This window comes from Hippopotamus amphibius, chromosome X (assembly GCF_030028045.1).
Source record: "Hippopotamus amphibius kiboko isolate mHipAmp2 chromosome X, mHipAmp2.hap2, whole genome shotgun sequence".
Classification (NCBI taxonomy): domain Eukaryota; kingdom Metazoa; phylum Chordata; class Mammalia; order Artiodactyla; family Hippopotamidae; genus Hippopotamus; species Hippopotamus amphibius.
Genome location: NC_080203.1, coordinates 23,255,349 through 23,271,807, shown reverse-complemented (window position 1 = coordinate 23,271,807; position 16,459 = coordinate 23,255,349). Strand labels below are relative to the sequence as shown.

Below are 16,459 nucleotides of genomic sequence, written 5' to 3'. Positions count from 1 at the left end.
AATCCTTGAATTTTGTGCTTTAAAAAAAATCAGCTTGCTTATTACTTTAATAATTGTTATGTTTAACCTCCAAATGATGCCATTAGAGAGATGGTTTTACTTTGCAGTTGTGGATAATTTTTATTCCTGATAAACGAAAAACAGTTGAATTCATCCATAACTCTATTTTCTCTTTTAGGGTTTTCAAATTACTAGAGAAATCTTTATGTGCTGTGTAAGAATTTTGATCTGATAAATGCAGCTTATGGGTCTGATGAGTATCATCTTGAGAATTTGTAGAATTTTAATAATTTTTATGGTCTGTATTTCAACATCAGCATCCCTTTGATTCTTTGTGGATATATGTCAAACAGCTTATGACCAGTAAAAAATAATTTAACACTCTATAAAGGTCAAGACTAAGATGGCACGTTAGAAGTATTCAGCTGGATCATCAAAAGAGTAGCTGAGTCATGAGCACACCCGTCTGACCGCTACTAACCACGGCACTTGTTCAATTCCTAAGGGAAATGCGGGGTAGAGCATAACATTTGTGAAGAGTAGACTTGGGAGGTAAATCTAGAAAGATTTGCTCAGGACAGAATCCTCTTTAATAATTTTTAACTCCAATTTCTGAGGGAAAGTAGGCCTGGGCAATGCCAGACCTGGCTATGGGATTTGTGAAGCAGAAAGGAGATTCTGGTCAAGCAAAATGAATAGGGGAGGAGGGTGAAGGGAATTAAGAAACTAACCAGGGCATGGGAGTTCCCTGGTGGTCAGGTGGTTACGATTCCGGGCTTTCACTGCCATGGTCCAGGTTCAATCCCTGGTCAGGGAACTGAGATGCTCGGCCAAAAGAAAAAAGAAAAAAAAAAAAGAAACTAACCAGGGCAGGAATAATGTAGCAAAGGGAAGGTGAGATGTAGACGGGAGGAGTAGGATCTTCAGGACCTTGTGTGCCCAAGGAGACCAGCTCCTCCGCCTGCTGTGCCTGTCTGCCTCACATGAGTCTTTCTCACCCCGCATTCTATAAGGAATGAAAAGTATAAATGGAAATGTATAAATAAAAATGAGCTCTTCGTTATGCTGCTCTACATGGAATGCAATATCTATGTTGGATTTCTGTATATGAAAAGCGAGACTTTTCAACTAGTGTGATTTAAAAATCAATGAATCATTTATGCCTCTGCTCGGCCTGCCTTCCAGCCTCTGGCTGCTGACTCACCTACGCGAATCTTCCTCTCCAGCCTCATCTATGTTAGGCAGGCCTGTTTTTGCCTTTGCAGGCCCTGCACAATCTTACTGGTGAAGGCTTCAGCCAGCATCCTATTAAACATATTAAAATGCATCCCCATCCTGCATTAAAAATTTATATTTTTGCTATAAATTTTTGAAGGGGCTTTTGTCATTTTGCTCTTGAAATTATTTGTCTGCGCATAACTAATTTAATGTATGTATAATGGCTGTGATTTCTCCATAATCATTATGCATACTTGGAAATTATTGGGAAGTGAGAAGATCCAACCTAAAAATTGTTTTCAAAGACAATAGATTTTTTAATAAATTTGAAACCTAATAGTTAATAAACTTGATAGAATGTTATATTTTGTGTCCATTTAATTGAATTATTATTTTTGAGTTTTTCATTTTTTATTATTTTATAGTCTGTTTTTAAGATCTCACTTTTTTTATTTCATCTCCAGAAAATCCTAAGCACTTAGTTATAGTAGTTTAAGGGACAAAAGACAGGCACCGAACACCCATTTCTTCTTGTGTATGTGTGTTGGGGAGGTGGTTGTGGTGATGGTGAATGGTGAGACTTGGGCTTTCTCGAAGCTAGAGTTTCATTTATTTGAATTTTGTTCAATGAGCATTTAACGCTTTGCATTGGATGCCTCGTATGTAAATACAAGTATAGGACATAAGATCTTTATTCAGTTAGGCAAAATGCCATCTGATGATGATAAGTGAGAATGATCAGAGCTATGTATTAAGGAATTCACCCTAGAATTGACTAAACTTGAGTTATTGGATATCAGAGACAAAGGAGAAGCAGGGTTCATGGATAAACCTGAAGTTTCAAACTTGGTGACTAGTTAAATAATAGTATCATTAACAGCCATAGGTAAGTCAGAAGGTAGTTGTGGATAATAAAATAATGATTTTAGCTAACTTACAAAAACTGCTTAACACATACAGAAGCCCATAAGTATGCATGATCCCTGAAGTGATCCTAAAAAAAAAAGATATACAACAATTTGCTGCGGGAGCAGGCCTAGGGAAACGATGAAATTAGTCAAGCTTGCCTTCATCCCCCTCTGGTGGCCCTTGGCTGAGTAGATACAAACCTTTATTCAATTTTGACTCCAGGGTCAGCTATTTCAATACATCCTAAAACCCACTTCAGACTCCCTCACCCCATGACCTTCTACTCTGCTTGCTATACTAATTCCCGAGCCTAATGCACCATCTTGGGATATTTTCCCTACTCCTGCTTTCCATCTGCCAAGCATTGCCAGAGACAGTTACAGACTCATGCTGCTTTGGACCACTATGGAAATCCACGCCATCTGCCTCCAACTGGGCTCTCTCTGTCGCTCTAAAACCTTGAGTAACTTTTCGGGATTCGCTATCACTCTCCACCGGTAACTGTTCCCGCCTCCTCTGCCTTGTTCAAGTTCCTAAACCCTCTACTGTCAACTTCAATTTCATCAGGAATTTCATCAGATTCAATGTGATCATTCAGGTAGAGCAGTTACCATAGCGCCTGGCACATAGAGGGTTCTAAATAAAACACTTACTGTTATGACTGTTAATATTGAATGAATGCCATAAGGTGTTGGATTAAAAGCTCGGGCTTTGGAGTCAGACAAACCTAAGTTTGAATCCTGATTCTGCCATCTACTAGCTAATGAGCAAGTTGCTAAACCTCTCTGAGTCACGGTTTTCTTATCTTGAAAATGGAAACAATAATATTACTACTTTAAAGGAATTTAGTAAGAATTAAATAAAAGTACGTATGTAAAACCATGAGAAGAGTATCTGTCACATGAGTTGAATATTAAGCCACCAGGATTATTATTGTTGTTACTACTGTTAAAACACCCACTTATTACTCTTTTTTTTTTTTTGAGAAAATCATCTCTCTGTGAGAGACCACAGTTTTTAGTGTCTTCACCTCAGTATATTTCCATTTCTTCACAACTTCTTCTTCTTCCTTTTTTTTTTTTTTTTTTTTTTAGCCACACGCTTGTGGGATCCTAGCTCCCCGACCAGGGACTGAACCCACACCCTCGGCAGCGAAAGCGTGGAGTCCCAACCACTGGACCACCTGGGAATTCCCGACAACCTCTTATTCTTTGCAACAAATATTTGAGTACACTGTCTGCTGGGCACTGTTTTAGGTGCTGGGGATACTGGAGCCTTGGAGGAAGAACTCTCTTCTCTAAGGTCGATTCCTCTATCTGCACCTTGGGTCCTTGTCCTTCCCTATCACCAAGGGATTTTTCTTGCAACCTTTCTGCCTCCCTTTTCTTTGGCTCCTCCTTTGCTTTAAAGAGGCTTCATGTTTTGCCAAGAATTTCTGCTAGACCCTTCTAACTTATTTAATTAAGATTGTATTTCGTTCCTTTTTATTTCCAAACTTCTTCAATACATGGTCTCTTGTCTCCATTTCCTCAGGATACAGCCTCTCCTCAATTCCCTGTAACCTTGTTGCTTCCCTTTTATTGATCATTTATTGAAACCACTTATCTCGTGGTCTCCAGTGAATTCCTTGACACATCAAAAGTCTCTCAATCCTCATTTTCCTTGTCCTGTTTTCAGCATTTGACACTGCTAGCCCTCACCTCCGTATTATTTCTTAATTTTTCATTTTCGTCGATTGCAAACATTTTCAAATGTAGGAAAGTACATGGAATAACATAACCAATGTATGTACCCTCCACCTCGTCCTATCAAATCTGGCCAGATCAACTTTCAGATTGCGTTTGAAGAAATAAATATTTCAGATAAAGTTGATATGCTTGTATGCCCCTTCCCATTCTCAATCCTCTCCCTCTCTTGAATTTGGTGATGATCATGCCCTTTCATGTTTTATATATTATTACTATTATATGTATGTAGCCATAAGCAACAGACAGTATTTTCAGACTTTATATAAATGGTGTCCTGTACATGTTTTGTAATTTCCTCTTTATGCTCAACATTATATTTTTGAGATTTAACTCTGTTCATACATGTAGCTTGAGCTATTCATTTTAATTTCAAAATAGTATCCAACTTCATGAATACCATGGTTTATTTTTCATCCACCTACTGATGGACATTTAATTTGCTTCTTTTTTTTTGAGATTATCAATCATGCTGCAATGAGCATTCTTTTACATGTCTCCTTGTGCACAAAGGTTAGAATTTTGCCCAGGTCTATAGCTAGAAACAACTTTATTATACAATGTCAAATAGCTCTTCATAGCAGTTCTACCAACCTATACTCCTTATAGCAGTGATCAGAGTTCTATCTGTTCTACATTCTCAACAACACTTGGTGTTATCTGAATATTTACATTTTTGTCAAACCAAAGATTGTGTAATAGTATCTCATGGCTTGAATGTTTTAAATTTTTATTGAGGTATAATTGCAATGTTGTGTTAGTTTCAGGTGTACAGCAAAGTGAATCAGTTATACATATACATATATCTACTCTTTTTTAGATTCTTTTCCCATATAGGCCATTACAGTATATTGAGTAGAATTTCCTGTGCTCTATGGTAGGTCCTTATTAGTTATCTATTTTATATACAGTAGTGTGCATATGTCAGTCCCAATCTCTCAATTTATCCCTCCCCCCCTTACCCCTTGGTAACCATAGCTTATTTTCTATACCCTTAACTCTATTTTGGTTTTGTAGATAAGTTTATTTGTAGCCCTTTTTTAGATTCCACATATAAGTGATATCATATGATATTTGTCTTTCTGTCAGACTTACTTCACTCAGTGTGAGAATCTCTAGGTCCATCCATATTGCTGCAATGGCTTGAATTATTTACCCTGCATAGTAATAAGGTGAAGCATACTTTCATGTCTTTTTGGCCCATTTGGGTTTCCTTGACTATGAATTGCTTATTCATATATTTTGTCAGTTTTTCTACTAGGCTTCTTTCTTTTTTTCTCACTGATTTATAGGGGTTCTTATACATTCTAGGTACGAATTCATTTATTCATTTAATCAATATTTTTCTAGCATCTACTTTGTTCCAAGAATGGTCCTAGGCATGGGAAATGCAGGAATGATCCAAACAGACAAAAATCCCTACCCTCATGGAACCTACATTCTAGTAGGGGAAGGTAAACAATAAACACAATTGATAAGTAAAATAGATAGAATAACGGATAGTGATAAATACTGTGGAGAAAAAATTAACAGGGAAGAGGGATAAGAAGCATGTGTGTATGGGAATGGGAAAATAAATTGCTGAACTGCAATTTTAAGTAAAGTTGTCTAGGAAGACCTCACTGAGAAAGTGACATTTGAGCAAAGACCTGAAGAGGGTAAGAGTGCAGGCAGCGTGAACAGCAAGTGCAAAGGCTCTGAGGCAAGAGTGTGCCTGGCAAGTCCTAGGAATAGCACGGAGCAGTATGGTTAAACAAAGTGAGTTGGAGAAAGTGGTGGGAGAGGAAGTCAGACAGGTGATGACAGCTAGAGTGGAGAACCTCATAGATTATCCTTTGGCAGTTATATGCACTGAAAATATCTTTTCCCAGGCTGTGGCTTGTCTTTTAACTTGTTTGTGTTATCTTGAAGTGCATACGTTTTGAAATTTAATGTAGTTAAATGTGTCAATCAATCCCCTTATTGTCTGTGCTTTTTAGTGTCATAAGTAACCATTCTCATTCCCTACTCCAAGGTCATAATGATATTCCCCTGTTTTCTTCTGAAAGTTGTAAAGATTTGCATTTCACATTTAGATCTTTATTCCACTGGGAATTGATTTTTTTCTCTATGGTGTGAGATAGAGATCTAATTTTATAATTTTCCATGTGGATTATCAATAGACCCAGCACCTTTAGTGGATAATCTATTTTCCCTCACTGATTTGAAATGTCAAATATGCTGCATATCAACTTTCCATATATGCGTAGATCTGTTTGGGAACTCTGTATTTGGTTCCATTGGTCTCAGTCTTGATATATGGTCCATCATAGATTCTTGAGCAAATGAATAGCACAATTGAAACGTTATTCTGGGAACAATATTCTTATGACTGTCAACAGAGTAAAATGGTCAAAGGAGACATCACAAGGGCGTACACTAAAGTGATGGCAGTGGGAATGGTGAGAAAACAAGAAATCGAAAAGTAATTCCAAAGAACATATTAACAAGATTTGTTGGCTGATTGAATACAGAGCCATTAGGAGAGAAGAAGCAAGCATATGGCTTTGAAATTTCAAGCCTAGGTCGCTGTGTGAAATAAAGTTACTTAGTTTTGTCATCCAATGTTTTGGTAACAGTGGGTTATATTAGGCAAGGGATCTGGGCCAGGGATATGTATTTGGTCTTTGCCTGCTTAGAGGTGACCTAGAGGAGGGCCAAAGAAAGCAAAGGTCTGAGTTTTAGAGATTTTCCCGATTTAGGGGGTGGAAGGAAGAAGTAGGGGAGACAACCTGAGAGGTAGGATAACCAGCACGGTGCATTCTATTAACCATAATAAGGATTTTTGTGAATGAAGTGAGACCTAGTGGCCCCAACACCTTTGAGCTCCCTCATTGGTATGACTGTGCTTTGTTTCTATGGCAATCTTCAAAGTCCCCAGAACAAGTCTAGTGTCACAAGCAGCACTGAAAGCGTAGCCCTTGCTGGACGTGGGGGAGAAGCCCCCGGTCCGTCGGGTCTCTCCCTGCAGTTCCGCAGGTTGGCCGCAGGGGGCGGAATCTGCGGCGGCCTGGAAAACTGGCGGGGGCGGGAGGCGCCGCTCTCTCTCGGGTCAGGCTCCAGGCTCCCGGCGTTCTGCTCCCGGCTCCCCGCGCCGGGCACGGAGCCCTTACTCTAAGGACGCACAGCCGAGGCTAAGGGGTGTGAGGACGCGGGAGGCAGCGTCGTCGGATCCGCCCGCAGCCCGCAGCCCCGCTGAGCCTGGAAGCCGCCGGGATGGAGCCGCCGCTCCCGGCTGGAGCCCAGCCCCTTGCCGTATCCGCCTGAGAGAAGGGGGAGGGGAGGCCGCGCAGGGCGGGGGCGGGGGTCCGCGGGACTGCGGATCGCGGCTGAGACGCTGCTAGGGGGCGGTCAGGCCCTGAGGCCGAGCCGAGCGGGGGAGGGGGGCTGGCGCGGGAGGCCCTGCCTCGGACCCTGGGGAGGGAGGGTGGGCAGAGGGGCGGGAGCCTCCCTCCACCCCGCACCGCGGGCCCCCTCCCGGGCAGCGCTTCTAGAGACCCTTGACTCCAGCGCGCATACTATCGAGGGTATGGAGATGAAGGGTCTTCTCCGGGAGCCCTGCGCCCTGTCCCTAGTCCAGAGGAACGGGCAGTATGAGTAAGTAACCACCTGATACCCACAGAGGAGGGGAGCCTGCCATTATCTCCCAACCCCAAACCGCGACAAGCCACCCACCCTCCTCCCACTGAGGCCGCGCAGGCAACAGGTTCGGGGCCAGGTGTGAAGTGCCAGTGCTCTAACCACCGGGCTTTGTCCCCAACTTCCAAGCCGGTGGGTTGATTGCTCCTGGCTCTGTGGCTCAGTGGAAGGACTCAATGGACGGGGAAGCAGGAAGCCTGGGTTCTTAGTTCCTGCCCCTGCAACTGACATGGGTTGTGTAATCCTAGGCTAGTCAATAAAGCTTTCTGGGCCTTAGTGTCCTCATCAGTTTAATACAAACATTAACTGCCTTACCTTATAGCCCTTCGGAGTTTTAACTGGGAGAATAATAAATGAGAAAGTGGTTTACAAAAAAGTATAAGTGCTGTAGCAACACTTCATTGTTAACCTTACAGAAGTGCCTTTTCTTAACCTCATTCAACTGGTTCCTCCAGTCTCCCCACCCCCTTATTCCATTTGCTTGAAGGCATATTCATTAATTCAGTAATGGTTTTGTGTAGGCCAGTAACTGCCTCACTTATTGACTTGACAGTTAGAAAAAGTGGTGAAATGTATAGAAACTTAAACATTTGACATTTCATCAGGCATTTCATCATTTCACCTTGCGCATAGGAGCTCAGTAAATATTGTTGACTGATTGATCAAAAGATTTTGGTAAGCCATCACTATAGCTGCTCATCTCCCTTGCCACTAGTGCCTCAACTAAATTAACCCTTATGGGCATCACATATCATAGGTAGGTCCCTACTGCTGTGTGCCCAAGCCACCCCCCCCCCCAATTGTTTACTGGTTTCTTGACATCAGTGAAGAACTGTTGATCACTGAAAAATTTTTAAATTGATCATTTAAATCCTGCCATCCCCCAACATTGAAGTGTGCTTAATAACAATTTTTCTCAGTCCCTGCTTTTAGATTGTCCAGACTCAATCTTTGTCTCTGCTGTCTAGTTTACAGAGAAGAAAGTCCCACTGGCCTAGCCTGCCCTTTCCTGAGGCTCTTGGTGCCACTCTAACTGGACGTCAACTGGTTCTATGGAAGTAACTCTTCCCTAGATCCTGCTTGGTCAGTTCTGTTGATGTGATAAATTCATTTTATTTTTCCCAGATTTCATCAAACCCTGGAAGACCAGTTTAATGAAAGTAAATTCAACAGAAAAGTGAATTGAAAAGTGGAACACCACTGCCACTTCCAAAGGCAAGAATAGAGTGGGAAGATGTGAGCCTTGGGCAAATCAGTAAATTTTTTGCGCCTCGGTTTCCTCTTCTTAAAAACAAAATTTTAAGGATTAAATAAAATAGCTACATCGTTGAGATCGCCACATCCCAGGATCTGGTCCCTTGGTTCTGTAGGTTTGGAACTCTATTTAGCTGATAAGGGAGTGAACGAGTGGCCTTGAGATAAATGCCTCATTCTGTCTGGTCTCTTGTACTGGAAGAACTTTTAAACTTGCAGTGGTAGCTCTCCTGATTATTTGTGTCCTCCCCATAGAGAAATCAAATTCTGTATTCCGGTTCTGTAAAAGTTAAGTGTATAGCACAACTAAGACTCAGTGGCTTGATGTGTATCAGCTGCTCTTCTAACCACTTTCATGAATTAGTTCATTTAAGCCCCATGTGAGGGTTACTGTGAAATTATAATATTATCATCATCATCCCCCTTTCCTAGATATAGAAATTGAGGTACAGAGAGGTTAAGTCATTTGTTCACAGTTAGAAAGTAGCATAGCTGAGATTTGAAGCCATGTGACATCTCAGAATTACATTGTCTGAGAAGTTTCTTTTGAAATCATTTATTGGAGACACCTAATACTGTCAAACCATCTATAATCCTCAAATCCTTGTCTCTTGGGTGCCTCCTCTGACTTGAGCGTCCAGAACTTTTTTACTTTGGGCCTTTTTATCCTAGAACTTGAAGCCTATTGTATTCTTGAGTTCTGTAGTTCCTGCTATCAACCATAGGAGAAATTTACTTGAGGGACTAAAATTACAATTGAAAGTAAATCTTTTTTGCACACAAGGAATCAAATACTAACATTCATTTTTTTCAAGGCAAATGGATTATGATGCAAACCTGTTGTTTCATCTTTAACTTTCCTTGAACAAATCAAAGTATTTCCTAGGGCTAATGCTGGGTCTGCATTCACAATTTGTTACTCTTTTCTGTTTCCAACTACCAAATTCTGATTTCCATTGTTTTGCCATATACCTATTATTTTTCATCTTTCTGTTGAAAGGAGTGATTACATTTAGGTAGAATTTTTATGCTTATTCTTTGCCCTACTCTCTTATTACAATTTATTTAGTGACTAACATGTAGTAGATATTAAATATTTGTGGAATTGACTTAAATTCCCATTTTATGTTTCGTGGTGCGTTTTTTTTGGGGGGGTGTATTTCTTTTTTAAGTTGAGATATAATTATTATATAACCTTATATTAGTTTCAGATGTACAACATAATTACTTGATATTTGTATATATTTTGAAATGATCACCTCAGTAAGTCTTGTTAACATTCATCGCCACACATAGTTAACAATTTTTTTCTTTTGGTGAGAACTTTTAAAATTTACTCTCTTAACAACTTTTAAATATACAATACACTATTATTAACTACAGTCGTCATGCTGTACATTACATCCCCATGACTTATCTGTTTTATAACTGGAAACTTGTACCTTTTGACCTCCTTCACCCATTTCACCCACCCACCCCCAGCCCCTGCCTCTGACAAACCACCAATCTCTTCTCTGTGTCTATGAGTTCAGTATTTTTGGTTTTTGATTTTCAATTTCATACATAAGTGAGATCATGTGGTATGTCTTTCTCTGTCTGACTTCACTTAGCATAATGCCCTCAAGGCCCATCTATGTTATTGTCTGTTTTGTGATGGTTCTTAACAGTACAATCCAGCTGAAACTTTACTGCTAACATTCAACACCATTTCTATACTGTGTTCCTTGGGAATTATATTGGTTTGTGTTCATTTTCCTCAAAGTAAGCTCTTCCTCCTTGACCCTTGCTTTGTCAGTCTTATCTAGTTTCTAGTCTCCATCTGGGTTTATAGGATTCTCTGCTCGACTCATGAACTTTGCAGTTTGAAAAGGGCCTGCCCCATATTCTTCTAGTCACCTTAAAATGCTAAACCCCTGCAAATTAGGCAAGCAGGATCAGAGCAGAAAGACAGCATTAATACTTTTACTTCCCTTAGTTCCGTCTAAGCAGTTCCTTTCCCCAAGCTATCTCCTTCAAAGTTAACACATTTGAAAAAAAATTTCAAAAGGCTAAAACAATAAGCCCCCCAAAAGACAACAAAATGGAAATAAACCCTTCAAAACAATGACTTCTAATGTCAGATGTTGAACAACTATATTTAGAAATTCATCTCTGTTTATAGCTTAATTAAATGTTTGTTTATTTAACCAATATTTATTGAACATCTATTAGGTAGGAGACAAAACAATATGATAGGGCCTTTGCTTTCAAGGAGCTCAAATCTGAGGGAAATAAATGTAATTATAACGGAGTATGTTAAGTGCTCTATTTGAAGGGCAGGCACAGGGCATGAGGCCACTAGTCTTGCCTGGCTGTATTGGGAGAAGTTTCACAGAGGAGGTGATAATTGAGCTAGGTCTCAGAAAGAAAAGAAGAGTGTTTCTAGGAAAAAAAAAAAAAAGACACGTGAAGAGTGATTTGGGGGAAGCTAGGAGATGTTCAGAATGGCCATTTACCAGTAGGTTATACCTTGATTCTGGGCCACTAAGAATAAGTAGTAAATGAAAATTAGTATTTCAGGAGTACACAGGAATTTAGAAGTATTGCGTTTCATACTGGGGGGCCAAATTGTCATGCTTACCAGAAATACTAGCATGAAATTGGAAACCATGGTAAAAACACAGGGGATGGAAAGACAATCTGGTTGTGATATCTGCTGCCTTATTGGTCACTGGGATTATCTTGACTGATTCAGCTGGCTGGGCACCTCCTCTTATTTCTCTATGAACCTGTGTACTTGTTTGAAGAGATAGAATCATTCTTTGATAAAAGCCATGGGAATATAATCAGAAAGCTAATTGATGAAATTTATAGTATATTTATTCAACAAACTTGAGTGACTGCGATGTACCAGGTACTGTACTAGGTGCTAGAAATACTATGGTGAAAAGACAGCCATAGTCCCTGCCCCCATGGACTTCACACCTAGCTATTAGTCCTTCACTCTGGTATGCGTAATCTGAAGGTGTGTGCACTGTAATTCATACTCTTAAGATTGTAAACTGTCTTTAGGACATAGACTATTTTATGTTCTCTATGGCATAGAACTGTGGGTATTCAGATACTGATCACCACTAATATCCTTTTAGACCTAAAGCAGTATCTATCATGATGCTCAGATCCAGGGAACAAGATACAGCAAGTGTAATAAATACAGACTAGATTTGTATAATGACATAGCAATGTATTTTGTTGTTAAATGTTTGAGTTTTTCAGTAGGTATTCGTTGATACATTCTTCTGTTTCCTAGGCTAATAATCCGGTTGCACAAGAAGGAACAGCATGTTCAAGATATCATTCCTATAAATAGCCACTTTAGATGTGTTCAAGGTACTAGCTTTAATTGCTTAGCTAGTTTTATGATGTTTTTCCTTGGTCATTATTGCATTGTATAATATCATACATATTTAAATTTGTCACTGCACATAGAATGAAATGTATTACCCTCTGTGTAAAAAGATAACATTACTAATCTACCATTGAGAAAATGATAAATGCTTTGTCTAAGAGCCCTGAAGGATTATATTGAAATATATATATTTTCACCTGCTACCCTGGCTGGGGTTAGAGATGTATGTAGTCAGTTACCTATGTAGGTAGTCTTTTATGCTGATGAATCTATATGTGGATTTAAATCAGATTCTTGGGTTTAACTGACACACTGCTTACTATAAAGTATCAAGGTCACTTGAATTCACATGCGTTCAGCACTTTCTCCCCACACTGTTCGAAATTAAAACATTCGGCAACATGCCTTGCAAGATTGTAATACCTTACACTCAATTGTGCTGATTCTCAAACCTTGACATGGGTGAATCATAAGAAAATCAACTCTGGGGAGGAAATATTTGGCTTCCTGCCTTCAAATTTGGGGAAAGAGAACAGAGAATCTGTTGTTTCATCTGCAACAATGAGACTAAAAAATTAGGAGATTTGTGTAGGAGGTGTTGCTTCTGTCATTTCACATTGCTCTAGAAAGGAAATTGATTATTAGAGAACAAATTCATTATGCTTCCAGTGGGTCCATTGGCTTCATCAGACAGGCATTTTGTGTCAGCTGTAGCTTTTTGGAAAGCTTGAATCCAACTTTGCATGGATTCTTTCTTAAACTACATTCAACTTTTTTGATCACAAAAGTAACATATATGCTGTAAGAAGTTTGGAAAGAACAGAAAATTATAAAGGAAATAAGTAAATTCATGTCCTTCAGAGATAAATACCTAACATTTTCCTTTTTTCTGCACATGTAATTTTTGGGGTGGGTGGGACTCGTATGTAGTTTTTTGTCTGTTCCACATGCCATCATATTATGAGTGCTTTTACATGCTATTAATAGCTGTATACTATTCCATTTTATGAATGGCCTATACTGTAGTTATTCCCTGTGTTTGACATTTGGCTTATTTTTTGTTAGTATAAATAAATAGTGAATCTTCCTGCATGTCTCTTATTTCCTTAGGATTTATTCCTGTAAGTAGAAATAATAAGTGGGCATGACTTTTTAAGAGAGCATGTGTTAAGAATTAAAAACACCCACAGTGAATAGAATCCACATTGTATAGAAGAATGAAGTCTTTTATTTAGCCATTTGGCCTGCCCTGTGTGAGAGAGACATATTGAACAAGGAACCTGCATGCTGTAGTAAGTTACTGTGGTCACCTCACTTTTCATAGTGTAGTGCCCTTTGTTACGTACTCAGCCCTTTAAGGAGGAGGAAAGCCAAAGAACATGATGTTAGTATCCTATTAACTCTATACCTTTTTTGTGCTATCAATACTTCTAGAGTCTCTTTTACTCTATTTCTCTTAGTATTGTTTTTAATAAGAAATAGGTGGCAGGTTGCTAGATTGGAATCTAGGAAAATATGTGTACATACATATATGTGTACACATACATCCCCATGATAAAAGGAACAGTTACCTGCTTGAGTTTTCACATCGTTTCTATTTCCCAACCTGTACATCTGTTTTGAAAAGTCTCTAAGTCCTTAGGTTTTAAAGAATTAAAGTTACCAAAGAGCAGTTGTGAACATGTAATACGTATGTCCTGATGCACTGTTGTCCCTTGCTTCGTTCATCATACTAGTGAAAGTATTGAGACTATTCTCTAACATTAGACAACTTAGGTCATTATCAGTTGCTTCTGTTGCACCTGAGTAACGGAGCCAACTATACAATCCAGGCTAGTGAAGGAGCTAGAAAAGGCTGAGAGTACTCCATCTGGCCAAGGTAGATCCAAACTAAGCCCAAGGAGTCAGTACCCAGAGTTTAACTAGCCAGGAGGGTCTAGCAGGTGCCCTTGGCCAAATCCAGGGAAGTCAGAGAGGAAGAGGTGGGTTGGGTCTAGAGACTAGAGGTAAGGAAGGAAGTCCAGGTGAACCATGGAGAGAAAAGAGAACTCTGAACTTAGACTGTGCTTTGGCCCATTTTATACTTCCTTGTTGGGTGTGGTAAGCCTTGGACCCACAAGTGTTAATGGTAGCCTGAAGATAAAGAACTTTTAGTATTCTCTGCTCCTATATGGGGTAGGGGTGGAGGTAATGAGGTCACTGGGAAATTTTCAGGGACTAGATTTAAGGAAGTAATTCACCTCTAGGCCTTTGGGGTCACTTTCTTGCCTTTTTTATAAGAATTATCTAAATGATACAGTTAGATGATACTAAGTTAGTATGTTAGAGTTGAGGGGAATTAAACTCACCTTCACTTAGATTAACATGTCATATTCACTACTCTTGTCATTGCTTGATTTGCTTTGAGGCATTCCATGTGGTTACTTGTTCAGTTAATTTTTCTTTTAGTTGAATTGCTCATAGTCTTTAGAACGTAGTGCTATTAAAATCCCCTTTAAAAATGCTAAACGAAAAAGCAAAGGGTTTTTTTTTAATGTATTCTAAAACCTAGGAGTGGTGATTGAGAAAAGTAGTTGTTTAGTTAGGTGTGTACTTCTTTTGGTTGTAATAAATGGTTTTCTCTTCCCTGATCCTGTTCTTTTTTCTTTTCCTTCAGAAGCGGAAGAAACTCTTTTGATTGACATAGCTTCAAACAGTGAGTATCTTTCTGAGTGGAGTTGATTTTCATTCAACAGACATTTACTTGAATACCCACTGTATTTAAGACACCTTTTTTGCACAACTTTTAACATTTTATCCTGTATTCTCCATTTTCTTAAGGCAGCCATACAAATTAGCATTGCCTCCCGAAAACATTTAGCCTAAGCTTAAGAAAAAGCAGGTGGCCGGCAAGAATCTTTAAAAAGTTGAAAATATGATCTGCTTTTCTAATGCTGAACTTCTTAGAACTACCAGTATTGTTGCTATCAGTTAAGTCATTGCTGTGGAACTGAAAATTGTAGGAAGGGCCAGAAAGTGTTTAAAGCACGTAAGGTTTATGAGTGTTTTTTTTAAACTGCTGTTATGTTTTAAGCTTTTTCTTTCCCCTATCACATTTTATTTTTGTATGTTAAATCATAGTGTTTTCCTTTGTTTGTTATATTATTTGGGGAGACTACAGATTCTCTCTTGTACCAGGGATACCTTTTTTTTTGTTAAAATAATTTTGTTCTTTTATTTAAGCCCATCCTCTCAAGGCATTTCTTTATCAGAGAGAACATGGTCTTCCTTCTCACTATTTCCGTTCTTTCATTTTTATCTGTTTGAAGCAAATCATCATTGACTTTCTATGCAAGCTGTTCTCCATTTATCATCTAAAACTGTACTCTGTTAATGTGGGGAGGAGAAAATGGGCACTTCAAAGCTACTGTATCTACTCTGTGTTTGCTATGGGAAGGAGTATGTGACCACATGAATCTAAATTAAATGGGTTGCCTATCTCTTGGTTGAGTCCTTGAATGCATGGGGCTTGGCCCCTAGCTTGGGGCCATCAGTTTATACATAATTTTGCTTAGAAGCAGTCCCTGTCCTTGGCACTATTATTTCGTATTGCAAAGTTTAGGTAGACTTTTTCTGGTTTGGGTTTTATTATTCTTTCTTTTGGTCATAGATTTTGGAAGTCTTAAGGGCTGATCCTGAAAGGCAGAGCACATCCAGCTTCTAGTTTCTACTGGAGATATCCAAGAGAGCAAATAACTTAATATCTATGCCTTATTGTACTTAAAAAGGAGAAGGCGAGGACAACACTAATAAAGCAAAATTTGAGCAAAGTTTGTTCAGCAGTGACTGGCATTGCTGCTGAAATCTGCTGAAGTTAGATACCTAAATGTCCTGTTCTTAGTATGGAAATAGGTATTTGATCCAAAGCTGAAAAGTTAAATTGAGCTGTGCCTTTTCTCTTACGAACACCTAATTTATGGCATTTGTTTTGTTGGTCTCTCCTACATAGAAATTAACCATGTGTTGCTCTGTCCAGAGTTGAAGTTACTAAATCATATGGAAGTAGTTAAGTAACCACTTGAATAAAATCCTTTGTTGTTGTCTGCCTGATTATTAATATTTGCACTGAAACTAGATTTTATCTTGTTCCTTAGGCTTCATACAGAAAGCTTTAGAGCACACAATATGTTGCTGGAGAGAGACCTTGGGTTTGTTAAGCAGGCCTAATTTTACTGTAACTGTATTTTCCCACTGTCTGGATGTTGGTATTAAACATTTTTTTAAAAGT

At 39.1% G+C, this 16,459-nt stretch overlaps 1 protein-coding gene across 3 annotated transcripts in view; it reads left to right on the top strand.

Moving 5' to 3' along the window:
* The first annotated feature begins 6,970 nt into the window (after positions 1–6,970).
* Positions 6,971–16,459, top strand: part of OCRL (OCRL inositol polyphosphate-5-phosphatase) — a 47,847-nt gene continuing 38,358 nt past the window's right edge. For all 3 annotated transcript variants that reach the window (XM_057718406.1, XM_057718405.1, XM_057718404.1), the window contains exons 1-4: positions 6,971–7,166; positions 7,429–7,508; positions 12,094–12,173; positions 14,849–14,887. In XM_057718406.1, coding sequence (XP_057574389.1) covers positions 7,128–7,166; positions 7,429–7,508; positions 12,094–12,173; positions 14,849–14,887 — 238 coding nt within the window. In that variant the 5' untranslated portion in view covers positions 6,971–7,127. The remainder of the gene's footprint in view (positions 7,167–7,428; positions 7,509–12,093; positions 12,174–14,848; positions 14,888–16,459) is intronic.